The 27812-nt window shown below is 35.2% G+C and overlaps 1 protein-coding gene across 9 annotated transcripts in view; it reads left to right on the forward strand.

Moving 5' to 3' along the window:
- The window catches only part of LOC104972343 (E3 ubiquitin-protein ligase TRIM38-like), a 182372-nt gene that overhangs the window by 103524 nt on the left and 51036 nt on the right, over positions 1 to 27812 (forward strand). For all 9 annotated transcript variants that reach the window (XR_009492558.1, XM_059880610.1, XM_059880614.1 and 6 more), the window contains 17 exons: positions 480 to 500; positions 1931 to 1951; positions 3139 to 3159; positions 6576 to 6620; positions 6787 to 6807; positions 9848 to 9868; positions 11994 to 12014; positions 13286 to 13306; positions 15894 to 15935; positions 16112 to 16132; positions 16809 to 16829; positions 18505 to 18525; positions 20153 to 20173; positions 20739 to 20783; positions 20949 to 20969; positions 22831 to 22851; positions 24877 to 24918. Coding sequence is in view for 8 of the 9 variants with exons in the window: in XM_059880610.1 (XP_059736593.1) it covers positions 480 to 500; positions 1931 to 1951; positions 3139 to 3159; positions 6576 to 6620; positions 6787 to 6807; positions 9848 to 9868; positions 11994 to 12014; positions 13286 to 13306; positions 15894 to 15935; positions 16112 to 16132; positions 16809 to 16829; positions 18505 to 18525; positions 20153 to 20173; positions 20739 to 20783; positions 20949 to 20969; positions 22831 to 22851; positions 24877 to 24918 (447 nt within the window). In the remaining variant the exon portion in view is untranslated. The remainder of the gene's footprint in view (positions 1 to 479; positions 501 to 1930; positions 1952 to 3138; positions 3160 to 6575; positions 6621 to 6786; positions 6808 to 9847; positions 9869 to 11993; positions 12015 to 13285; positions 13307 to 15893; positions 15936 to 16111; positions 16133 to 16808; positions 16830 to 18504; positions 18526 to 20152; positions 20174 to 20738; positions 20784 to 20948; positions 20970 to 22830; positions 22852 to 24876; positions 24919 to 27812) is intronic.

Here is a 27812-nt window from a genome sequence, read left to right on the forward strand (position 1 = left end):
TAAGATGAATCTTCCTACCAATCCAGGAGACACAAAAGACGTGGGTTCAATCCCTGGGTCAAGAAGATCCCCTGGAGTAGGAAATGGCAACCCACTCCTGTATTCTTGCCTGGAAAATTCCATGGACAGAGGAGCCTGGCAGACTATAGACCCCAAGGTCACAAAGAGTCAGACAAAACTGAGCACACACACACAAAAAAAGACTTTAAGACATGAGAAAATCCCTAACATGATAAATGAAATTTCTCGGTCTATTGTTCAGTCAAAGACTGTATACATTCTATGTCCAGGGTCCAAAGTGTGCTTGAGTCTCACTCTTTCACATTATCCATGTGTTCCCAGATAACCACAACCATATTCCAAAAATCTCAACCTTTCCAAAAGAATAAGCAATATGGGAAATTCAAGTTATTGTCTTCCTCTCTTCCTGACATTGTGCCTTCACTATGTTTGAATAATTTTTTTTTAATTTTTTTCAGATAAGTATGAAGAAGAAAAAGGCAAGTCCCATTAGTGTATTGCTCTTTGTACCCACTCAAGTTTCATCTCTTTCTTTGACGTTGGTCTTCAACTGTCCATGATCAGTCTTCTCAACTCTAATGTCATCAAATGTTACATCCTTTTTTAATGGTGTTCTTATTGTAAATGAATTCTGCAGTTTTCAGGTGTTATGCAGTTTCCTCGTTACTATTTTTTTTTTTTTGGCTTGTCCTGTCCCTGCAATTTATGCACATACATATTTCCTCTCTACCACAGAAAAGTTTGTTGTAATTTCTAGCACAGTCTTGTAGTTTTAGAATTTCTGATTTGGAAGTTTTTTCCAAGATAGCATTTTGTCATTTACTTAAAATCCCTTCCTTGACATTAATGGGTTTTCCTGATGGCTCAAGGGGTAAAGAATTTGCCTGCAATGCAAGAGACACAGGTTCGATTCCTGGGTCAGGAAGATCCCCTGGAGAGGAAGTGGCTGCCCACTCCACTATTCTTGTTGGGAAAATCCCATGGACAGAGGAGCCTGGTGGGTTGTAGTCCACAAGGTCACAAAGAGTCAGACACAACTGAGCATGCATGCACTGACATTAATACTTGATTTTGCTTTCTTTCACGTGACTTAATTGAGGCATAAATTTAAATCACATTTACATAAAATACAACTATATATGATTCAGTTGAGAAAGGGTGGTGAATATAGGCACCAGAGAACCTAGCCCTACACATTCTGCAGGAACACAGCATTCTCAGCTTCAATGTTTGTGGACTATATACGGTATTGCTTCCCCAGGCTTCCCAGGTGGCAAAATGGTAAAGAATCTGCCTGCCAATGCAGCCGATTCAAGAGACATGGGTTCAATCCCTGAATGAGATGGACCTCCTGGAATAGGAAATGGCAACCTGTTCCAGTATTCTTGCCTGAAAAGTCCCATGGACAGAGGAGCCTGGTGGGCTACTGTTCTTGGGGTCACAAAGAGTCAGACATGACTGAGTGACTGAGCACACATAGATAGCTTCCCCAGTAGAAGAACTGACCATATACCATCAGCAGTACTCAGAGGACTCTAAATATGAAAAACAGCAATAAAATTCTAAATAAGGACAAAAGGAATCTGGGAATATTGTATTAGGTGATTACCAGAATGTCTACATTTAAAATGTGTCTTCAATTCAGAAAACTTATTCATTTCCTCCTTCGCATTTCATTAAATACTAATCTCCTCAATAGTGCACTTTAAGCCAAATTTGTTTGTATTCATCTGTGTATTTGTGTGTGTGTGTGTGCACGCACGTGTGTGCCTAGTGTCAGTTCTTGTGCTTATGTGTGTGTGTCTGTATGCTGAATGTTTTAATTTCAAATATATGATTTTTAATAAATTTGAATTTTCTTCCTGTGTTTTTCACATGAGATTTACACTTTTTCCATTTTATTTTACAGAAGAACTTCAGCACAAATTTGGTAATACATCCGTAATATCCTTGTATGCCCAAAACACTTGAAAATGAGTACATTACTGATATTTTTAAAATTTCCCGCCACCCCTCTGATATGCCATTGATTGCCTCACTTTTGTCTCGCATATCTACTCTTCTAACCTGAATTGCTTGTGACTTCTCCCCTATGTTCTCTTGTTTTGCTTTTTTTTTTCCAACAATAGTAATTTTACTTTTTATTTCTTTTCATTGACACAATTCTAAATTTGAGAAACTGCAAATTCTTTTAACAGCGTGTAGAGGAGTTCTCTATCTTATGGAAATTTCAATGTCTCTACATCTCTTAGTTCTGAATTTTTATGCAGAAAGCATCAGAACTTATTGTTTGCTTTAGGTTTCTTTCTTTAAGTTTCTTAAAGTTTGTTTCATAAAACACCAATATATCCATTTAAAGATTAATATCCTCTTTTTAAATGACATTTTAGTTATTTTTTTATTTAAAAGGAAACAACTTAAGGATATATCTCTTTAATTTATGCAATGGCTTCAGCCTTCATGCAATGGCTGCTACAGCTAGTGTTTTGTACAAAGGGTGTTGTTTTATCTTTGTTTTGTTATATCTTTTTAACTAATTGTTGTCTATAATGAGTCTGCGTTTCCATTTCACTCTGAAAAGGTGATCAAAGTAAGATGTGGGGGTTCTTTGGCATGAGTTAAAACAGAAACTTACCAAAAACAGGTCATAGAATTACCGTTTGAGGAAAATGTGGCTATAGGTGTCTGAGAATCAACCCCTGAATTTTCTATGGAAGCATGCATTTGGTATTCTCTACTTCACTGTGGATGCTTTGTACAACATAGCTATAACATTGAGGGAATTATGTCTTTTATGTAGCAGCCAAAGAACTTATTAAAAGCAACCAGCCGAATACTGGTACCCCAAGAAATGTCCAAAAGATCAAGAATGTTTTTAATAGATCACAGACACAACTAATAGTCGAAAATTTTGCATAAGACGGTGAGTTTACTCCTTTTCTTCTATTAATTCTAACAAATATTCTCAGCTGCCAAACTCTGTTGGTACACACAGGTGTGTGTGTGTTTACCTACATCCTGGTTCCTTTAAGGATGCATGTGAAATTTTCACTGACTTTACATTTCCCCTGTTTCTGTCCCATGAATTGATATGGATCTTCCCATTGTATTTTTCAGATGATCTTCAGAAAAAATGTGGTAAATTTCCCTGATAATCTTTATACTCCAATAAACCTCTAAAGGGGGCTCAGCGGTAAAGAATCTACCTGAAATGCAGGAGATCCCTGGATCCCGGTTCGATCCCTGAGTCTGGAAGATCCCCTGGAGGAGGGCATGGCAACCCACTCCAGTTTTCTCGCCTGCAGAATCCCATGGACAGAGGGCCTGGTGGGCTACTGTCCATAGAGTCACAAAGAGTCAGACACAACTGAAGTGACTTAGTACTCACACACACGCAAACCTCTAAAGGATCACTTTCTTTAAGCCTTTCACACTTCCTCTCTTGTTATCTATATGCCAATGTTGGCACCCCCTTATCTTGGATGTCAGCATTTCTCTGCCAATTATTTGTTTATAAAATCACCCATATGAAATTCTCTCCTCTTTACTTCCCCTACAATTAAATCTTGCCCAATCTAATTTTTTGTTCATTTCATATATCATTTCTCTATAAACATAGTCTGCTTCTATTATGCAAAATCTTGCCAGAGTTTCATACGGATTTTTGAGGTGAAGAGAATGAGACTGATGGGGACTTGGTTTTATAATATATATATATATATATATATATATATATATATATATATATATATATAGGCTTCCCTGATGGCTCAGACAGTAAAGAAACAGCCTGAGATGCAGGAGACCTGGGTTTGAACCCTGGTTTGGGAAAGTCCCTGGAGAAGGGAAAGGCTACCCACTCCAGTATTCTTGCCTGGAGAATTCCATGGACAGAGGAGCTTGGCGGGCTACAGTCCAAAGAGTGGGACACAACTGAGAACTAACACACACATGTATATATATTCTGGGAAATGGCTGTTAACTTACTAAATCTCTTGTGTGTTTCTGGTTCAGGAGCCATTGCCATGCAATTGATACTTCTGTGAACCATATGAGATGATCTATTCTACAAACTTGCTGAGTGACACATTTCCATCCATTTTCCTTTAAAAGACTCTATAAATTCAAATGCAATTCAGTGAATAATTTGGGGCTTTAGGCTCACCTTCCACTGCTCTGATCATCTACTAGCATATTCTCTAGGTACACATATATTTTGGATACTGTTTCCTGAGTTTTAATTATTCCATACCTCAGTAACTGTAATGTCTTTTCATCAGATTATTTGCACACAATTAGGAAAATCTGCAAGTACCTTATGTGCTTGTAGAAGGAGCTTACATATTAAGGGGAGTTCATCTAAAACATATTAGTCTATTTTGAAATTTCATGCAAAGCCATGAGAGACTACAGTTTTAGAAAACTCCTAAGAAATGGTTTATACTCACTACTAAAGCCATTAAAAGTTCAACATCCTTCTTTTGCTGATAATTCACAATTATATTTTTGTTAAGATTGAATGGAATTAAGAAATTTATCTCTTAAATATAGGGAACAGGCTTCATAGGACTACTGCTACAGATTTAGATAGATGGATGCTTTCACTGAAGGTTTCCTCATGACATCTTAAGTACCTGATTCATGCATAGGGGCAGGACTACAGTGTATTCAGAAGAAAAAAGGAGGTCAGTGAATGAGGAATGATTATTATTGTTCAATCCAAAAGGAGCTCTGTTCCTCTTTCTCTCCTTGTGTCATTGCCCATATATATATATTTTTTTCCATTTTGCACCAAGAGTTGGTGGGAATGGAATACAACATTGCCTCTGGTTGACCAAGTATCCTTTGGAAATCAGTGCTTCCAATTCTCAAAATATTAGTCATTTTGAACCATGGGGTGAACTAAGAAAAGACTCCAAGTTGCCAAAATATATTTATTATAAAGTAGTAAAATTCTTTGTATAATTTTATTTCATTTTATACCAAAGAAATAGACTCCTTAAAAATCTATCATCCTTCCTTTTTAATGACATTTCCCAGTTACAATTTTATTTTCAAAGGGAATGATGTTTAGGATTATATTTCTTTCATGCATGTAGGTATATTAACAGGACCACTATAATAGAACCAATGCAATACCAATGATGCATACTCTTTATCCAGAGGAAGTCCTGTTCTACCTCCTCCTTTTGTGTAATTTTTGTTTTCAGTTCCTTTTTCACCAGCAAGTAAACTGAAGTCAATAAAACGTTCTTCCTATGGGTGAAAAGGCCTTTGGATGGTATGGAGTCAATTCTCAGAAATGTCAGGTTGGGCCATAGAGTAAAGTATGGAAGTGTTTGAAATGTTGGCCATTGTCTCTTACTTACATTGGGCTCTTTTTTGGGATGAGTTCTTTTTCCTGTTATTTTATCAATAATTGTGAAAAGGAAAATAGCAAGTCCTATTCATGTATTTCTCTGTGAATCTAGTTACGGTCTCATTCTTTTCTCATACCTTTGTCTTCAGGTATGCTTTGGAGGGCTTCCCTGTTGTCTCAGACAGTAAAGAATCAAACTCCAGTATTGGAGACCTGGGTTCTCTCCCTGGGTTCAAAAGATTCCCTGGAGAAGGGCATGGCAACCCACTCTAGTATTCTTGCCTAGAGAATCCCCATTGACAGAGGAGCCTGGAGGGCTACAGTTTATAGGGTTGCAAAGACCAGGACACGACTGAGCGACTAAGCACAGCAATGCTTTTGAAGTGGTGGAATATTCACAGAAAACTGTGAAAGTTTTGTCCAATATGTGCCCAAAATATTTGATTTCAGCCCCCCACTACTTGTGTTCATTGCTTCATTTTCTTGTTTCACGTGATCTAATTAAGACGAGCTTCTTGTCAACATGAATTGTAATAGAAACTCATAAAATATGAGGTTATATTGTGGCATCCATTGACAAAAATTGTTGTGAATAGTTACCCAGCAATTAAAAGCCTATGGCTTCTCAAGGAGCAGTGGTTCAGGATACTCTGATTCAGTGTATATGGTGACCTTATATAATGGAGCAACAATAAAATGACAATTGACAATATATTTGCTGCTGCTGCTGCTAAGTCGCTTCAGTTGTGTCCGACTCTGTGTGACCCCATGGACTGCAGCCTACCAGGCTTCTCCGTCCATGGGATTCTCCAGGCAATAACACTAGAGTGGGTTGCCATTTCCTTCTCCAATGCATGGAAGTGGAAAGTGAAAGTGAAGTCACTCAGGCGTGTCCGACTCTTAGCGACCCCATGGACTGCAGCCTACCAGGCTCCTCCATCCATGGGATTTTCCAGGCAACAGTACTGGAGTGGGGTGCCATTGCCTTCTCCCACAATATATTTAGTAGCAGTCAATAAACCTATTATAGCAAGCGTACTGAATAATTAAAGCCTGAATCATGTCAAGTGGCACTATGAACATGTGGAAAAGTTAACTACCAAAAATATTATCCAAAAAAAAAATTTTATTGCTTCAGAAAATTCTCTTATTTTATTCCTTTTACTCTCTCTCTCTCTTTTTTTTTTTTTTTTAGAATATACTCTGGGTAGAAGAGAGCAGCTTTTTTCAGCCACTGTGGGTATGTTTATTTCTTTGTGCTCAGTGTTGTCTGTATACATATGTGTGTGTATGTTTTTATGTGTATCCCAATACCTTGACCATTGCATTCAGAGGTTTCAAATTTTTTATTTTCTTTCATGTGTGTTTCCATGGTATTTACATAAGTTTTCCATTTCATTTTTCAGATAATATTTGTGAAAAACTTGGTAAGCTTCTCTGCAAAATCTTTGTTCCTTTAACTCATTAAGGACTACCCCATTGGTGTCTATAACAGTCCACACCCTTTCTTCTCTATGCCTTCCATTGGCTCTCCTTCTCCTCCTGGATGTTAAATCTTGGATATGAACTTCTCTGATTAATTTCCTCTTATTGTTGTTCTTTTTGGTTCCACCATTCTTATTTCATCTTTTTTCTACTGTTGTTCTTAGGATCTATACCTTTTATTTCCTATAATAATGGGTTTGGTTCTCTTCCAGAGAGTTTTCTATAATACATTATGAATTTTTTGAGATGAAGGCTATGAGATTAATAGGTCCATGGTTTCCACTCTCTCTTTCTTTCCTGGAACAAGTTCATTATATTGGATCTTTTCACGTATCCAAGTTGAAAAGACCATTCCTATACTACTCAACTTTAAAACATGAAAAACTTCCAAAAGCCAAGAATGAAATTTCTCCATCTATTGTATTATCAAAAATTTTATAAATTCATTAGTCTGGAGTGTGCTTGGATCTTATTCTTTCCTGTCCTTGATTATCTTATCCACATATTCCCAGTTATACTACAGCTACATTCCAAAAACTTTTTTAGCCCTTTCCCTTTCCATCTATAGTAAATATTCTCTGTACTTTTGCATTTTTATTCACACAAGTTTCATTCTTCACACTAAAATATCTTTTCAATGTGTGAAGAAGAACCTTAAACCTTAATGAAAGAATGTATATTACACATCTTTTAATTCAGAAATTTTTACGTGAATAAGTGTTAAAGCTCTCGTCCTAGGATATTTTCAATAAAGCACTAATAAAATCATAAAATTTTTAATATCTTCCTTTTCATTTTTAATTGAAGTGTTGTTAATTTGCAGTTATATATTCATTTATACATGCTTCCCTGGTGGCTCAGATGGTAAAGAATCTGTCTGCAATATGGGAGATCCAGATTCAATCCCTGGATCAGGAAGATCCCCTGGGGAAGGGAAAGGCTACCCACTCTAGTATTCATGCCTAGAAAATTCCATGGATAGAGGAGTCTGGTAGGCTACAGTCCATGGGGTTGCAAAGAGTCAGATGTGACTGAACAACTAACACACACACACATACATTTAGATATATGTATTATATATACATTCATATTCTTTCCACCATATTTATTACCAAATACTACATATAGTTCCCTGTACTATACAGTAGGACCTTATTGTTTATTTATGTTACATAATACCTTTTTGTATCTGCTAATCCCAAACTCCTAATTTATCTCTTCTCTCCCACTCCCCTTTGGTAACCATAAGTTTATTTTCTGTATCTCTGAGTCTGTTTGTTTTGTACATAAGTTCATTTGTATAATGTTTTAGACTCTAAAGTTATATCATACAATATTTGTCTTTCTCTGTTAGGACTTGCTTCACTAAGTATAATAATTTCTAAGTATATCCATGTTGCTGCAAATGGTGTTATTTCTTTCTTTCTCATGGCTGAGTAATATCTCATTACATATATATATATATATATATATATATATATATATATATATATACACACATATGTGTATACATACAACCTTTTCTTTATCTATTCATCTGTCAATGAACACTTAGTTTACTCCTTTGTCTTGGCTATTGCAACTATTGCTTTAATGAACATTGGAGTGCATGTATCTTTTTGAGTTACAGTTTTGGCCTAGGAGTGGGATTTTTTATTTTTTAAGAAAACTCCATACCGTTCTTCATAGTGGTACACCAATTTATATTCCCACCAACAGTGTGACAGTTCCCCTTTCTCCAGACCCCCTCCAGCATTTACTATTTGTAGATTTTTTGATGGCCATTCTGACTGAGTTGAGGTGATATCTCATTTTAGTTTTGATTTGCATTTGTCTAATAATTAGCAACACTGAGTATTTTTTCATGTGCTTGTTGGCCATCTGTATGTCTTCTTTGCAGAAATGTCTATTTAGGTCTCCTCCCTATTTTTTGATTAGGTTGTTTTGGATTTTTACTATTAAATTGTATGAGTTGTTTGTATATTATAGAAGTTAAGTCCTTCTTGGGAAAGTCACATTGTTTGCAATTATTTTCTCTTAGTCTATATATTGTATTTTCATTTTGTTTCCTTTGCTAAACAAAAGCAAAGCTGATTAAGTCCAATTTGTTAAATTTTGTTTTTATTTCTTTTACCTTTATTTCTTTGACCTTAAAATATGGCTATAAGTTATGCCAGAGAATGTTTTCCCTATGTTCTCTTCTAGGAATTTTATGGTGTTATGTCTTATATTTAGGTCTTTAAGGCATTTGAGTTTATTTTTGTGTATGGTGTGAGCAAGTATTCTAACTTCATTGATTTATATGGCTGTCCAGCTTTCCTAAGGCCACTTGCCAAAGAGACTGTCTTTTCCCCATTGTATATGCTTGCCACTTTAGTGGAAGATTAATTGACCATAAGTGTGCAAATTTATTTCTGGGCTTTCTATTCTGTCCCATTGAACTATATGTCTGTTTTAGTGCCAATAACATCCTCCTTTTCAAATGATATGTCAATTATATTTTGGTTTACTGATTGAATGCAATTTGGGAACATTTATCTTTAATGTGGGTAGCAGGTTTCTTATGACAAACTGCTATAGAAAGAGTTTTTGACAAGAGTGGTACTTTTACTGTAGGGTTTTCATCACATTTTAAGTTCCTGTCTCATTAATGTAAGCTTGCTTGTCTTTTATTCTGCAAAGCTAAGTTTAATGCAATATCAGTGATCGGTAAGGCTTATCTCAGAGGAAATACTACACTAACTTCAGTCATGATTTAATTCCTTATATTAATTCCTGTCACACAAATGGCTCGGAGAGGTAAAACAATCTTCTCTCTCATGGGTTACATGACCTTTGGGAGCCTTTGCATCTAGTTCTTAGCAAGGTGGGTTTAGTTTTAACAAAAGAATTAACAATATGGGGAAGTCAAATTATTGTCCTTCTCTCTTCCTAACATTGTGCCTTCTTTATGTTTGAATAATTTAATTTTTATTTTTTCAGATAAATATGAAGAGGAAAAAGGCAAGTACAATTAGTGTATTACTCTTTGTATCCATTCAAGTTCATCAGTTTCTTTGACATTGGTCTTCAACTCACCATGATCAATTTTCTCAATTCTAATGTACATAGAGCTTTATATACTTCTTTTTCATGGTGTTCTTATTGTAAATGAAGTCTGAAATCTTTAAATGTAATCACCTTCCTGACTACTATTCTCTTTGGTTTGTCCCATCCCTGCAATTTATGTCCATTCATATTTCCTTTCTGCCAAGGAAATATTCTTTGTAATTTTCTAGCAAACTTCTGTAGTATTTAAAATTTCAGATTTGAAAACTTTTTCAAGATAGCTCCAATCATTTCATTTTAAAAGTCCTTTCTTAAAAGCTCTGGGGTAATCTTATTTGAATCCCCAGGATCAACCTCAAGTCACTTGGACCAGGGGGACCAAACAGACTTTGGTATCTCTGTTCAGGGAAGTTGCAGTGAGCATCAGGGCATGCTGTGCTCCCAGGATGGGTATTTTGGAGATGACAGGTTTCTTATCTTGGCCTCCTGAGCCCTGTGGAAGTCTCCTGTAGGGCCTCGTGCAGTCCAGTGGTTGGTAGAAAGTAAGCTTTCCTGTGTTCCTGGTGGTATTGTTGTGATGCCCACTCAAGAGAGATCCCTGGGCCCACTATTCAGTTCAGTTCAGTCGGTCAGTCGTGTCTGACTCTTTGCGACCCCATGAATCGCAGCACACCAGGCCTCCCTGTCCATCACCAACTCCCGGAGTTCACTCAGACTCACGCCCATCAAGTCGGTGATGCCATCCAGCCATCTCATCCTCTGTTGTCCCCTTCTCCTCCTGCCCCCAACCCCTTCCAGCATCAGAGTCTTTTCCAATGAGTCAACTCTTCGCATGAGGTGGCCAAAGTACTGGAGTTTCAGCTTTAGCATCATTCCTTCCAAAGAACACCCAGGGCTGATCTCCTTTAGGATGGACTGGTTGGATTTCCTTGCAGTGCAAGGGACTCTCAAGAGTCTTCTCCAACACCACAGTTCAAAAGCATCAATTCTTCAGCGCTCAGCTTTCTTCACAGTTCAACTCTCCCATCCATACATGACCACTGGAAAAACCATAGCCTTGACTAGACTGACCTTTGTTGGCAAAGTAATGTCTCTGCTTTTCAATATGCTATCTAGGTTGGTCATAACTTTTCTTTACTGACTAGGAAATGGTTCTTTTTTTTTTTTTTAATGATTTTTGAGTACTGGTTTTTTAGACCATTACCTCAGTACATTTAAAAAACTTAAGTCAGCATTGTCTTCCAGTGTTAAAGTCACCCCTCACCTCTGTGTTGAACTAAGGTGTCAGTCAATACGAAGGAATGGAACATCCACCCTGAACCAATTCCATTATGTGTTAATTCATACTATTTTAAATTGTATGTATTCTGATAAGCAGACAAACTTAGATTTAAAATTCTTAAAAGCACATTTATTGTAATAAGAATTGTTATGTATTAATACTGCAGTTTTCAATAGAGATTGACTTGCAAAAAAAATTCTTTCTTGACTTTAGTATTTCATTTCCCTTCTTTCATGGGACTTTATTGAAGCATGAGTTAAAATTATATTCATATAAAATACAGTTATGCATGAAGCTGTTGAGAAAACACAGTGACTACATCTGTAATCTACAGGTCTTACAGGAGCAATAGTTCAGCATTGTTCACTTTAGTGTTTGTGGATTATATATAGCAGAGCTTTCTCAATATAAGTATTGACTATTCATCATTAGCCAAATCATAAAACTCATTAAAGATAAAAAACTGAATAATTAAAAACTAAGATCAAGGAGATTACTAAAAATTGTGTCAAGTAATTACCAGAGCTATGGTTCTTAAAATGTTTCTTTAAATTGCAAACTTATTCATGCCTTCTGCTTTGTTTCACTAAAAGCTACTTTATCCTCAAAAGGGTACTTTGATCCAAGTTCGTCAGCATTTATCTGAATGTGACTGAATGAGTATTTATGATTTCTTGAGTTTGTGTTTATCTACATCCTAATGATTTTAATGTTAAATACATTTTTTTCAATAAATTCAAATTTTCTTCCTGTGTCTTTCCATAGATTGACATTGATTTTTTCCATTTTATTTTTCAGAAGATCTTCAGCACAAATTTGGTAACATATCTTTGACATCCCTTTATGCCTAAAATGCTTGAAAATGACTGATTTCCTGATGTTTTTAAACATTTCCACCATTCTATCAATATGCCATTCATTGCCTCACTCATCTGCATGCCTACACTTCAAACCTGAATCTTTACTTATAGATTTCTCTTCTTTTCTCTCTTCTTTGTCCTTTCAAAGTTTATATATATTCCGATAACATTCAAAGATCAAGGGCTATTTTTCCACTTGTTTTGAACTTATTATACAAATGTTCTTGAGCATACATGGATTTCATATATAAGTTTCTGGAATTTTTAAAATTTCCAACAATAATAACTCTATTTTCTCTTTTAATTAACACTGTTGTTGATTTAAGAAACTGCAATTCCTTTTACTGATACGTAGGAGTATTCTTTATCTTATAGAAAGTTCAATTTCTCTACATCTCTCAGTTCTGAATTTTTATACAGAAAAGACCAGAACCTATTGCCTGCAATGTTTCTTAAAGCTTATTTCATAAAACACTAACTTATCCAATTAAGATAAATATCTTCTTTTTAAATTATAGTTTCAGCCGTATTTTTGTTTTCAGAGGGAATAGAATTTAGGGATATATTACTTTAATACAGGTTAATGACTGCTATGGCTAATGCTGTTTTATCATTGGATTTTCATCTCTTTTAAACTAATTCTCACCCATAATGAGTCTGGGTTTTCATATTATTCTGAAAAGATGACTTAAGATATGGTTCATTTTGGCATAAGTTAAAATAGAAACTCAACAAAAACAGGTCATGACATCACTGTTTCATGAAAATGTTTATACAGGTATCTGAGCACCAATCCCTGAATCTTCTCTGGAAGCATAGGTTCAGAATTCTCTACTTCACTATTTGTGGATACTTTATACAAAATAGCTACAATCTAAAAGAAATTTATTATTTCTTTTTCCTAGCATCCAAAAACAGAATTCTAGTATCCCATGTAATGTACAAATAAGAAAAATTTTAAAAGATCACTGACACAACCAATAACCCTATAATGCTTGCACAAGGCAGTAACATTGCTCCTTTTCCTTGTAGTAAATTTTGACCAGTGTGCTCAGCTTTCAGATACAGTTGGTATATGTGTGTGCCTGCACATAGGTGTGTTTGTGTATGTCTGTGTTTGTATGAATCCTGGTATGTTCATCTTTGCATATGAATTTTTCTCTGCTTACAAGTTTTTTCACTGTTTCTGTGCCATGGTATTGACAAGAACTTTTCCATTGTATCTTTCAGATGACCTTCAGAAAAAGTGGGGTAAATTTCCCTGACAATCTTTCTGCTTCAGTAACCTTCTAGATGGTCACTTTCTCAGTGCCTATACTTTCCAGTCTCTTAAACTATATACCAGCTGTTGATCCCCCTACTATGGGATGTTGACCCATCCTTATCCAATTAGTTTATAAAATCAATCATATGGAGTTCTCACTTATTCTCTTTCCTTGCCCTTAAACATTGCCCAATTCTACTTTTTTTTTTCATTTAACATATTGTCTTTATACAAACATTGTTTCCAACAATCATTAGAGCCTTACGAGAATTTCATTATGAATTTTTTGATGTGAAAGGGATGACATTGATGAGAACTTACTTTACATCATATAATTTGTTTTCTGGAAAATGGCTACTATGTTACTACTTATCTCATGTATTTCTAGTTCAGGGACATTACTACTATACAGTCGATACCTCCAAAACCTTATGAAATGAGCTAAGTCTACAAACTTGCTAAGTGACACACCTCCATCCATTCTTCTCTCAAACTGTGTAAACGCAAATGTAACTCTTGGAATACTTTGGGCTTGAGACTCCCTTTCACCTGTTCAGATTATTTGCTCACATATTCTATAGGCATACATATATTTTAAATACTACTTTCCAAGTTTAAATTATTTCATACTGTAGTAATTGTGATGTAATTTCATTACTTTATTTGGACATGATGGGGAAAATTGAAATACCTTAAGTATTTATAGGACTTTATATATTAAGGGGATTTCATTTATAACATACTAGTCTATTTTGAAATTTTGTGTGAATGGCCTGAGAGGCTAAGTCTTAGAATATTCCTAAGAGATGGTTAATAACTCACTGCTAAAGCCAATAAACGTTTAACATCCTTCTTTCATTAATGATATTTACAATTATATTTTTGTTAAAGACTGAATGGAATTAAGGAATATATCTCTTTCACACATAGACCAGGATTCATACAAGTACTGCTAAAGATATAGATTTAGATGGAAGAGTACTTTCATTGTAGCTTCCTTATGACCTGAATATGGGCAGAACTGCATTCTATTCTTAAAAACAAAAAGAGGGGCCAAAGAAAGATGAAAGACTGTTACAGTTTATCTCAGAGATGTCTTATTCTAATTCCTCTCTTTGTATTATCTCCCATCTATGTTCATTTTGCACCAAAATTTCCATGGGAAAAAAATACATTACCTATAATTGGCAAGATGTCTTTTGGAAATTGGTGCCTTTAGATCTAAAAATACTGGTCATTTTGAACCATGGGCTATTCTTTTGCTTTATACTTCATTAAGTCCTTAAAATTTTCCTCCTTTTCTGATGACATTTTTCAATTATGATTTTGCTTTCAAAGGGAATGCTTTTAGGATTATATTTATTTGATATATGTAGCAGGATTTCTCTGACTACCGTAACATGTCATTTGGACAGAGAAGTAATTGTGCTCTTTATTTCTTCACCTCATTTTAGGTAAGTCTCTTAAGTATGATTGTGGGTGTGCAGTTGATTCTGAGAAGCAAAAGTCTCAGTGAAACACCAGGGACAGATGCTGTTTTCCAAGAGGAATTCCTATGCTACCACCTCCCATGGTGTCATATACCTTCTGATTCCATTTTGAACCAGTAGGAAAATGGAAATCAATAAAACTTTCACTGATTGGTGATATGACCTCCAGATGACATGGAGTCAATACTCAGAAATATGAGTCAGGTTGAGCCAAATAGTAAAATATAGAAGAGTTTGAAATTTTGGCCCTTGTTCCTTCTTCACATCAGAACCTCAACTGGAATGAATTTTCAGTTCTTTTTCCTGTTAATTTATATGAAATACGAAGAGGAAAATGTCAGTCTTATCCTTTTATCATATCTTTATCTTCAGGTCTCTATGACCATCTTCCTCAAATCCAACATTTGCATATTTTTACATAGTCTGTCTCATTATCCAATCTTTCCAACTGAAATTCATCATCTTTATTTTTCACTCAGTTTCTTCCATCATAATTTCTTGGCTTTGTCCTGTCCATTCAACTGGCACAAACAGACACTTTCTGCCATATAAATTTTATTAATCATATACTTTTGAAGTGATGGAATGTTCAAGGACTGGTGTGAAAGTTTTGTCCAACATGTGCCCTGAATATGTGATTTCAACTCCCTCATTACTTGTGTTCATTGCTTCATTTGTTGTTTCACATGATCTAATTAAGATGAGCATCTTTTCAACATGAATTGTAATAAAAATTCACAAAATATAAGGTTGTGTTGTGACACCTATTGACAAAAATGTTGTAAATCATTATCCAGGAATTAAAATCCTGTGGTTTCTTGAGGAGGAGTGGTTCAGGATACTCTGAGTCAGTGTTTGTGGTGATTTTATATAATGGAGCTACACCAAAATGAGAGTTAGCAGCATATATTTAATAGCAGCCAATAAACCTATTAGAGCAAGCATACTGAATAATTAAAACCTTAATTATGCCAGATGACACTATGAGCATGTGGAAAAGTTAACTACCAAAAATACTATTCCAAAAAGTCTTATCCATTCAGAAAATTCTCTTTGTTCATTTTTATTTCTTTCTTTTTTGTAGCACATAATCTGGATAGAATGGAGAAGCTTTCAGCTACTGTGGGTGTGTTTACATTTGTGCTTGATATTGTCTGTGTGTGTGTGTGTGTGTGTGTGTGTGTGTATGCTTTTATCTGCATCCAATACTTTGGCCATTGCATTCAGATTTTTCAAAAATTTTATTTTTCTTTGTATGTGTTTCCATGGTATTTACAAGAGTTTTTTCATTTTATTTTTCAGATGATATTTGTGGAAAACTTGGTAAGATCCTCTGAGAAATCTTTGCTCCTTTAACTCTTTAAGGACTACATCTTTGGTGTCTGTAACAGTCCCCACCCTTTCTTCTCTGTGCCCTCCATTAGCTCTCCTTCTCATGAATGTTCACTCTTAAATTTGAACTTCTCTCTTAATTTCCTCCCATCGTTGTTCCTTTTTTGCCCACCATTTCATCTTTTTGTTGTTGTTGTTCTCATATCCTATACCTTTTCTTTCCTATAACAATGGGTTTGTCTGTCTTCCAGAGACTTTCTGTAATGCATTATGAATTTTTTGAGATGAAAGCAATGAGATTAACAGGTCCATGATTTTCACTCTCTCTTTTTGGGGCTGGTCTATATAGGATCTTTTCATTTATCCAAGTTGAAGAAGCCATTACTGTGCTACTGTGGTGGTCTTATCTCAGAGAAAGTCCTATGCTAACATTAGTCCTGATTCCATTCCCTATATTAATTCCTTTTGTACAAATGGCTGGGCAGAGATAAAACAATCTTCCCTCTCATGGGTTGCATGTACTTTGGAAGTTTGGTTACAGTTCTTAGAAAGGTGCATTCAGTTTTAACAAAAGAATAAGCAATGTGAGGAATTCAAATTATTATCCTCCTTCTTCCTAACACTGTGCCTTCATTATGTTTCAATAACTTTATATTATTTTTTTCAGATAAGTGTGAACATGACAAAGGCAAGTCCTATTATTATATTATACTCTGTGCCTACTCAAGTTTCATGTGTTTCATTGACATTGGTTTTCAGTTCTCCATGATCACCTCCTTCAACTCCAATGTACGTAGACCTTTACATCACTTTTTTGTCATGCAGTTTTTGCTTTTTCGTGATGTCTGTAATTCTTAGATGTTACTCAGTTTCCTCATTACTTTTTCTTTGGTTTGTCCTGTCCTTTCCATTTATGCACATATATGTTACCTTCTTCAAGGAGTATTAGGAGTAATCTTTTAGCAAGGTTTAGTCATTTTAAAATTTTCTGATTTGAAAGTTTTTCCAAGATGAAAGTGAAAGTGAAGTTGCTCGGTCGTGTCCGACTCTTTGTGACCCCAGGGACTGTAGCCTACCAGGTTCCTCCATCCATGGGATTTTCCAGGCAAGAATACTGGAGTGGGTTGCCATTTCCTTCCCCAGGGGACCTTCCTGACCCAGGGATCGAACCCAGGTCTCCCGCATTGCAGGCAGACGCTTTTACCCTCTGAGCCACGAGGGAAGCCCATAGTTTGCATCATTTAATTTAAAATTCCTTCCTTGACATTGATACTTCATTTGCCTGATACACATGAACTTACAAAACAGAAAGAGATTCACAGACTTGGAGAACAAACCTATGGTTGATGGTGGGAGGAAAGTGGAGAAGGGGTAGTTGGGGAGTTTAGGATGGATATGTATACACTGCTATGTTTAAAATGGATAGCCAACAAGGACCTACTGTATAGCTATACAGTATGGAACTCTACTTAATGTTATGTGGCAGCCTGGATGGGAGAGGAGTTTGGGGGAGAATTAAAACATGGCATGTATGGCTGTGCGTCTTTGCTGTTCATCTGAAGCTGTCACAACATTGTCAATCAGCTGCTGTTGCTGCTGCTGCTGCTGCTAAGTGGCTTCAGTCACGTTCAACTCTGTGTGACCCTATGGACAGCAGCCCACCAGGCTCCTCTGTCCACGGGATTCTCCAGGCATCAGCTATACCTCAATATAAAACAAAAAGTTTAAAAGTAAAAACAAACAAACAAAAAAAAACTTTATTTTCCTTTCTTTCATGTGACCTTATTGAGACATGAGTTAAAACCATATTCACATAAAATACAGTTATATATGTTTCAGTTGAGGGAAATGGTGATAGAGGCCCCCTTGACCCTCACCCTGCACATTCTCTAGGAACTCAGCACTCTGTATATACATCAGTGTTTGTGGATTATACATAGTTTCCCCAACAGAAGTGACCATATAAGCAGCAGTCAGAGGACTCTCTAGAGATGAAAAACTGAGCAACAAAATTCTAAATAAGAACAAAAGGAATCTGGAAAAATTGTATTAGTAGTTATCAGAATCTCTGTTTTTAAAAATGTGTCCTTGATTCAGAAAATGTATTCATCTCCACCTTTGTGTTTCATTAAATACTCGTTTCTTCAATAATGCACTTTAAACCAAATTTATTCACATTGTCTGTGTATTTGTGTGTTTTTGTGAGTGTGTATGTGTCTTCCTGGTGTGAGTTCTTGCATTTATGTGTGTGTGTCTGTATCCTAAATGCTTTAATTTTAAATACATGCTTTTTAATAAATTTAATTTTTCTTCCTGTGTTTTCCCCATGAGATTTACACTGATTTTTCCTTTTTATTTTACAGAAGAACTTCAGCACAAATTTGGTAACATATCTCTGACATCTCTTTATACCCAAAACACTTGAAAATACATTCCTGATGTTTTTAACATTTCCCTTCATTCTTCTGATATGTCATTCACTGTCTTACTCTTTTCCTGGCTGATTACTATCCTAACTTGAATTTTTTAATATAATTTTATTTATTTTAATTGGAGGCTAATTACTTTACATTTGAAAGAATAAGGAAGAGAGAAAGTAGGGGAAAGCCATTACTTTCTTTCTTCCTTGTTCTTTCAAATTTTCTCAGGTATAATGTGTTTGACATAATTTTTTGGAATTTTAAAAATTTCCAATTGAATTTATATTTTGTCTTTTAATTAACACAGTTGCTAATTTAAGAGACTGCAATTCCTTTTACTGATGTGTAGGAGTATTTTCTATCTTATGGAAAACCCAATGTCTCTACATCTCTCAGTTCTGAATTTTTAGGCAGAAAGAACCAGAAACTATTGTCTGCAATGTTTCCTAAAGCTTTTTTCATAAAACACTAATATATCCATTTAATGATTAATATCCTCTTTTTAAATGAATTTTTTGAATCATATTTTTGCTTTTAGAGGGAATAGAATTTAGAGATATATCTCTTTAATATAGGGAGTTCAGTTCAGTGGCTCGGTCGTGTCTGACTCTTTGCGATGCCATGAATCACAGCTCGCCAGGCCTCCCTATCCATCACCAACTCCCGGAGTTCATTCAAACTCATGTCCATCGAGTTGGTGATGCCGTCCAGCCATCTCATCCTCTGTTGTCCCCTTCTCCTCCTGCCCCCAATCCCTCCCAGCATCAGGGTCTTTTCCAATGAGTCAACTCTTCGCATGAGGTGGCCTAATCAGCTTTAACATCAGTCCTTCCAATGAGCACCCAGGACTGATCTCCTTTAGAATGGACTTTAGAATTGGACAGGGAGTAGCCTTCATGTAAGGGCTGCTACAGCTAGTGTTTTGCACAAAGGAGTGCTGTTTTATTTGGTTTTTCATCTCTTTTAAGCTAACTCTTGCCCGTAATGAGTCTGGGTTTTCATATTATTCTGAAAAGATGATCAAATAAGATGTACTTCATTTTGAGATAGGTTAAAATAGAAACTTGCCAAAAACAGATCATAAATCATGTTTCATGAAAATGTTTATACAGGTGTCTGAGAAACAATCCCTGAATTTTCTCTCAAGGTGTGGGTTCATTATTCTCTATTTCACTGCTTGGGAATACTTTATACAGCATAGCTGCAACATGAAGGGAATTGATTATTTCTTTTTCCTAGCAGCCAAAGAACTTATTAAAGGCAACCAACAGAATACTAGCATCTAATGTAATGTCCACATAGATGAAGAATAACTTTAAAAGATCATGGACAAAACTAATAGTCCTGAAATTCTTGCACAGGCAATGTTTATTTCTTTTACTCCTATTAAATTTTTGTTTAATTTTGTGAGCTTTCAGACACTATTATTAATCGTATAAGTGCATATGTCTGCACACATGTGTGGGGATGTGTATGTTTGTCTGCATTTTGGTATCTTCACCATTGCATGTGAATTTTTCACTACTTTTAAATCCCCCCACCCTTTTCTGTGCCGTAATATTAACATGGATCTTTCCTTTTTATTTTTCAGGTGACCTTCAGAAAATATGTGGTAAATTTCTCTGACAACCTTTTTACCAAAATAACCCTCTAAATGAATCCTTTCTCAATGCCTTTAATATTCCCTTTCTTTTTATCTCTATGGCAGTGTTGACCCCCTTTTCCCAGATGCTGATCCTTCCCAGTCTATTATTTGTTCATAAAATCACCCATATAAATTTCTCACTTTTTCTTTTTCCCTACCTTTACATCTTGCCCAATTCTTTTTCTTTTTTCATTTCACATAATTATACATTATATACATTATCTTCTTTCATCCAGACTGTGGTCAGTTATATTATAAATTTGGCGGGGTACAGTCCATGGGGTCACAAAAGAGTTGGACATGACTGAGCGACAGAGCACAATGTAGTTTTGTCTCAAAATGAAAATTGACAATATATATTTAGTAGCAGCCGATGAACCTATTAGAGAAACCATACTGAATCAGTAAATCCTAAATCATGTCAAATGGTTTAATGAACATGTGGAAAAGTTAACTACTAGAAATATTACTCCTAAGAATTTTTATCCATTCCGCAAATTCACTTAGTTTTTGCTTTTTCTTTCATTTTTAGTAGGAAATATCCTGGAGATAAGGGAGCAGCTTTCGGCCACTGTTGGTGCGTTTATTTTTTGTGCCTGATGTTTTTTGTGTGTCTGTGTGTTTGTGTGTATGCTTTTGTCTGCATCCCAATACTTCAAACATTGCATTCAGATTTTTCAAAAAATTTGATTTTTCTTCATGTGTGTTTCCATGGTATTTATATGACTTTTTCCTTTTTCAGGTGATATTTGGGGAAAATTTGGTAAGATTCTCTGACAAATCTTTACTCATCTCTTTTAGAGTATCTATAAGAGTCCCCACTTTTTCATCCACATAACCTCCATCAGCTCCCTTCCAAATGTACATTCTTCTTTCCCCAGGTTTTGGATAAGAACGTCTCTCTTATTCACTTTTCTCCATAGTTTTTTCCTTATGTTCCATCTTTTCCCATAGCATCTTTTGTTCTCATTGTTCCATACTTATCCTTCCCTGTGACTTTGGCTTTATCTGTCTTCCAGAGACTTTCTATACTGTATTATGGATTTTGTGAGATGAAAGTGATGAGATTAATTGGCCCATGGTTTCCATCTTTCTTTCCTGGGACAAATTCATTATGTAGGATCATTTCACTTATCCAATTTGAAGGGGCAAATGTTATGCTACTGTTAATTCCCTAGTCTTTAGAAGATGAGAAGCTTTCCAATGTGATGGATGAAGTTTCTCCCTCCATTTTCCTGTCAAAGACTTCATACATTCTAATCTCATTCTTTTGTCCGGGGTGAGCTTGAGTCTCACTCTTTTATAGCTCTTGATCACCTTATCCATATATTCTCAGTTATACTATATTTACATTCCAGTTTTTTTCCCCTAGCTTTTCTTCCTTTTAAGTTATAGTAAATGTTCTTTATATTTTTGCATTTTTATTCACACAGTTATTAATTTTTCACATTAAAATACATTTTCAATCAGTGAAGAAGGACCTTGAATCTTAAGGAACACACATGTCTACTATATCTCTCAATTTAGAATTTTTATGTGAGTGATTGGGGAAGCTGTGGTCTTGGGATTATTATTTTTATTAAAGAATTAACATAATAATTTAAGGTCTAGCATCCCCCTTTTCTAATAGTATTTTCAATTATTCTTTAGTTTTCAGTCTCATGAATGTAAACATGTTTGCTTTTTTTATGCAACAGCTGGAGGTCTCAGTGTGAGACCAATAATTGGTGGGGCCTATCTCAGAAGAAGTACTACTCTAATGTCTCTCATGGATTCATTAACTACTTTTTACAAAAAAAAAAAAAAAAAACTATTAATGGTAGTAACACAACATTGCTTCTCATGAACATCAAGGCTCTAGGAAACTTTGGTCCAGTTCTTAGAAATGTTAGTCTAGTTTTAAGGAAAGACTATCCAGGAAATGGTTTCAAATTATTGGTTTCACATGAAATGAAATGGTTTCAAATGGTCCTCATTTCCTATTGTGTCTTTTATATTTGAATGTTTTTTTTTTTTTCATCTTTTTTTCACCCTTTGTGAACAGGACAGTACAAATCTCATTATTGAGTTATATTTTGTATCTAGTCAAAATTCATTTATCTCTTTGACACTGGTTTTCAACTCTCAAAGATCATCTTCCTCAATTCCAACATAGATAGAGTTTTACATCATTTACTCTTGTTTTGTTTTTTGGCTACTGAACTCTACCATCTTTGGGTGTTATTCAGTTTCCTCATCATTTTTCTTCAATTTGTCCTGTCCTTGCAATTTATGTGTGTTTCCTTTCTTCCAGGAGATTATTAGCAGAAATTTATCTGTAGGTTTTTGTAATTTAAAATGTTTTTATATGCAATGTTTCTCCAAGATAGCTTCAGTTTATTTCATTTACAACCCTCTTTTCTGCTATTTACTATCTCATTTCCCTTCCTTTCTGACTCTGTTAAAGTAAGCTTTATTAAGGCATGAGTTAAAACTCATACAAATATGGTTGTGTATGAATCAATTGAGAAAAGGTGGTTAATGGAGATGCCCAGGATCCTAATTCCATGGTTCCTATAGGTAATTTGAATTTTCTTCTTGTCTTTCCCATAAAATTTACACTGTTTATCCATTTTATTTTTCAGAAGAATATCAGCACAAATTTGGTATGTATCTTAGATATCATTTTATTCACCAATAGTTTAAAATGACTGGATTTCTGATTTTTTTTTAACATTTCTCAACATTTTATCTATATCCTCTTTATTGGCTCACACATTTCCTGCATGTGTGCACTTCTAACCTGAATTTTTGGTTATGGACTTCCACCATAGTTTTCTCTCTTCTTTGTCCTCAAAGAAAATGTAAATTTTGATATCTATCAATGTCAGTGGTAAGTTGAAGTTTATTTTTTTCACTGACCTTGAATTTATTACCCAGGTTTTCCAGGGTATAAAAATGTTTAACATATTTTAAATACTTTTTAAAATTGTCAACAATAGTAATTTTACTTTTCATTTTTGTATTTATTGACACAATTGTCAGTCTGAGATTATAATTCCTTTTAATGATGTTTTGAAGGGTTCTGTATCATAAAGAATGTTTAGTAACAGTGCCTCTCTCTCAAATTTGATTTTTTTAAGCAAATGATACCAAAACCTATTGCCTGCAATGTTTCCTAAAGATTTTTTCATAAAACATGATATATTCAGTAAAATGTTATTTTATTTATTTTTTTGCTTTTTATTTGAGTATGGTTGATATTACATATCCCAGACCACCTGATCAGCCTCTTGAGAAATTTGTATGCAGGTCAGGAAGCAACAGTTAGAACTGGACATGGAACAACAGACTGGTTCCAAATAGGAAAAGGAGTTCATCAAGGCTGTATATTGTCACCCTGCTTATTTAACTTCTATGCAGAGTACATCATGAGAAACGCTGGACTGGAAGAAACACAAGCTGGAATCAAGATTGCCAGGAGAAATATCAATAACCTCAGATATGCAGATGATGCCACCCTTATGGCAGAAAGTGAAGAGGAACTAAAAAGCCTCTTGATGAAAGTGAAAGAGGAGAATGAAAAAGTTGGCTTAAAGCTTAACATTCAGAAAATGAAGATCATGGCATCCGGTCCCATCACTTCATGGGAAATAGATGGGGAAACAGTGGAAAGAGTGTCAGACTTTATTTTTCTGGGCTCCAAAATCACTACAGATGGTGACTGCAGCCATGAAATTAAAAGACGCTTACTCCTTGGAAGGAACGTTATGACCAACCTAGATAGCATATTCAAAAGCAGAGACATTACTTTGCCAACAAAGTCAAGGCTATGGTTTTTCCTGTGGTCATGTATGGATGTGAGAGTTGGACTGTGAAGAAGGCTGAGCACTGAAGAATTTGATGCTTTTGAACTGTGGTGTTGGAGAAGACTCTTGAGAGTCCCTTGGACTGCAGGGAGATCCAACCAGTCCATTCAGAAGATCAGCCCTGGGATTTCTTTGGAAGGAATGATGCTAAAGCTGAAACTCCAGTACTTTGGCCACCTCATGCGAAGAGTTGCCTCATTGGAAAAGACTCTGATGCTGGGAGGGATTGGGGGCAGGAGGAGAAGGGGACGACAGAGGATGAGATGGCTGGATGGCATCACCGACTTGATGGGCGTGAGTCTGAGTGAACTCCGGGAGTTGGTGATGGACAGGGAGGCCTGGCGTGCTGCGATTCATGGGGTCACAAAGAGTTGGACACGACTGAGCGACTGATCTGATCTGATCTGATATTACAATGTTGTATAAGTTTCAGGTGTACAGCAAACTGAATCAGTTATGCTTAGGCAGGAAATTATTCAGGAAATATATTCCTGAATTCTATTTCTTTTGAAAACAAAAATATTACTCAAAAGTTTTTTTTTAAAAGAGTATTAAAATTTTTAACGAAATCAATGATTTCATATATAACAGAGCAACAGCAAAAATCAGAATTGACAATACATCTTTAATAGCAGCCAATAAACTGATAAGAGCAACCATATTGAATAATAAAAGAATGTATAATGTCAAATGAGGTTATGAACATATGGAAAAGTGAACCTTCAGAAATATTGCTCCTAAAATTTTTTTTCTCTAGTTAGAAAATATAATTTTTTTCTGCTTTTTCTTTATTTTTGTTGCTCTTTTCTATTTTCTTTATAGAATACTCTCTGAGTAAGAAGGAGCAGTCCTCATCTATTCTTGGTGAGTTTATTTAGTGTGCCTAAAGTATGTATGTTTGTTTGTCAGTATCCTGATACTTTGAACATTGTGTTCAAATTTTTCTAAAAATTTTTTCTTCTCAATTTTCATGGTATTTACATGAATATTCTATTTCCTTTTTCAGAAAATCTTTGGGGAAAGTTTGATAAGGTTCTCTGACAAATCTTTACTCCTTTAACTCTTCAGTGACTGATCAGTTGGTGTCTGTAAGTTGGTGCCCTTTCAGTTATACATATATCTTTGGCTCCCCTTCTCGGGGATGTCTGTTTTTCCCTCCCTACTTATTGTTAACGAGCTTCTCTCTCACTAAGTTCCTCCAATGTTGGTTCCATAGGCTCCAGCATTTCTCATTCCATCTTTTGTTTGTTTCATGTGTTTCCTTTCCTATAGCATCAACTTCATCTGTATTCCAGAGACTTGCTTTACTTGCATGATGAGTTTTTTGAGATCAGGGTGATGAGACTAATAAGTCTATGGTTTTCACACTCTATTTTCTGAAACAATTTCATTATCAAAGGATCATTTCAAGTATCCCTATTAAAGGGGCCATTACTATGCTGTTGAACCTTCCCAAACTTTAGGAGATGAGAAGATCCCAAACTTGATACATGAGTTTTCTCTTTTCTGTCTTGTAAGAGACTATAAAAATTCTAATATCCTTTATGAGTATTTGGTAAGCTTGAGTCTCACTCTTTTATTTCTTTTGATCATATTACTTACATGTTCTCATTTATACTACAATTATATTCTAGAATTGTTCATGTCATTTCTTCCTCTCCATCTGTAGTAAATATTCTGCATTCTTTTGCATCTCTATTTGCATAATCATTAATTCTTCACACCAATACCTTCTTAATGTTTGAAGAAGAATGTTAAATTTTAAGGAAAATTCATGTATAATATACATCTCTCAACTCAGAAATTTCTACATGAATGACTATAGATGCTGCAGTCCTAAGATTTTCTTAATGAAGCACTAAAAAATGAAATTTAACATTTTTCCTAATTATATTTTAAAATTATATTTTGTTTTGCATTTTGAATGGAATTTGAGAACATGTCTTTTTAAATCATATAGCACATTTCATATGGCTGGTGGTACAGCTTTGACAGAGGAGTGGTACAGCTTTGACTTTTACTGTAGGTTTTTTTTAAATCACATTTTAACTTCCAGTCTCATGTCGTAATCATGTTTGTATCAATAGTTTGTTCTAAAATAGTGGATGGCCCAATGCAACACCAGTGATTCATAAGATTTATCCAAGTGATGTCCTGCTATACTTTCTGTTATGATTTCATTTCCTATCTTACTTCTTTTTGTACAGATGAGTGACAGAATTTAAAACATTATTACCTCTCAGGGATTGTATAGTTTTTGGAAGTTTTAATGCCAACTCTTGGAAGGGTGGTTCATTTTTAATGAATGAATAATCAATTGATTTTAAAACTATTGTCTTCCTCTCTTCCTTATATTCTGCCTTCATTGGTTTGAATGGTTTATTTCTTCTTTTTTTTATATGAGAGGACAGGAAATGGTAAGTCCCATTAGTGTATTACACTTTATACCTACCTAAGTCTCATCGGTTTCTTTGTCCCCAACTCCAATGTACCTGGAGCTTTATTTATCTATCTTTTCCATGTTATTATCCTTGCAACTGAAGTCTGCCATCTTCAGATGTTATTCATTTCCCCCTATTTGTTTTTATTTGATGTGTTCTTTCCTTGATATTTATGCACACATTTCTTTTGGCAAGGAGTTACTAGCAATAATTTAAATTTAAGCTTTTGCTGTTTTCAAAGATTCTATCTGAAATTTTTATCCAAGATAATTTCAGGTGATAAAATAAAATTTATATTTTACAGCAAGACAATAAAATTTAAAAATAGAATTTCCTCTCTCTGTCCATTTGAGTCTCCTCCTGTACTCTTAAATGCACAATGTACATCTAGTACATCTACCTGCTTTACCCATTAACCAGACTTCCACAAAGATAGGAAGGCATGCTCAACCTAAAGATATTTTTTCTCCTTTTTCCTGATGCTAGCAATGTAACTTTCTAAAAGGTTGACTGTATACAGGATGTTACAGTGACTTGCTACTTGCTTTGTATATACTTACTTGGACAATGTATCTTTGGTGAACTTTATATAAAATGTGATGTATTGTCCCTTGTCTTCAAAATATAACTGTGCCTTCCATTTCTAATGAGTAGAACAGTTCTCAGAAATTCTGAGATTCCACCTCCCTGATTATAATCATCAGATTGACTGGGAAAACATTCCTTTTTCCCTTCTATTGACTGTTAATAGAATTTTCAATGAAAAAAATCATTTCATTCAAGCCACATATCTCTGCTGTTTAATAGCTGATTTATCTTCCTCTCATCTGACACTGTTAAAGTAAGCTTCATAAAGATATGAGTTAACTCACACAAATACAGTTAGGTATCCCTCATACCTCAGTTGGTAAAGAATCCACTTACAATGTGGGAGACCTGGATTCGATCCCTGGGTTGGGAATATTCCCTGGAGAAGGGAAAGGCTACCCACTCCAGTATTCTGGCCTGGAAAATTCCATGGACTGTATAGTCCATAGGGCCGCAAAGAGTCGGACACAACTGAGCAACTTTCACTTTCACTTCATTCCATGAATCAGTTGAGAAAAAATGGTGAACAGAGGCACCCAGGAACCTAACCCTGCAGATCCTATAGGAACAGTAGCTCAGGACTCTGTTCTTCAGTGTCTGTGGCATTATGCACAGCATGAAAACAAAGTGAAAGTGTTGGCCTCTCAGTTGTGTCTGACTCTTTGCTATCCCATGGACTATAGCTCCCCAGACTCCTCTGTCTATAGCTTCAACAACAAGATTAACTAT

Source organism: Bos taurus, chromosome 23 (genome assembly GCF_002263795.3).
Source record: "Bos taurus isolate L1 Dominette 01449 registration number 42190680 breed Hereford chromosome 23, ARS-UCD2.0, whole genome shotgun sequence".
NCBI classification, from domain to species: domain Eukaryota; kingdom Metazoa; phylum Chordata; class Mammalia; order Artiodactyla; family Bovidae; genus Bos; species Bos taurus.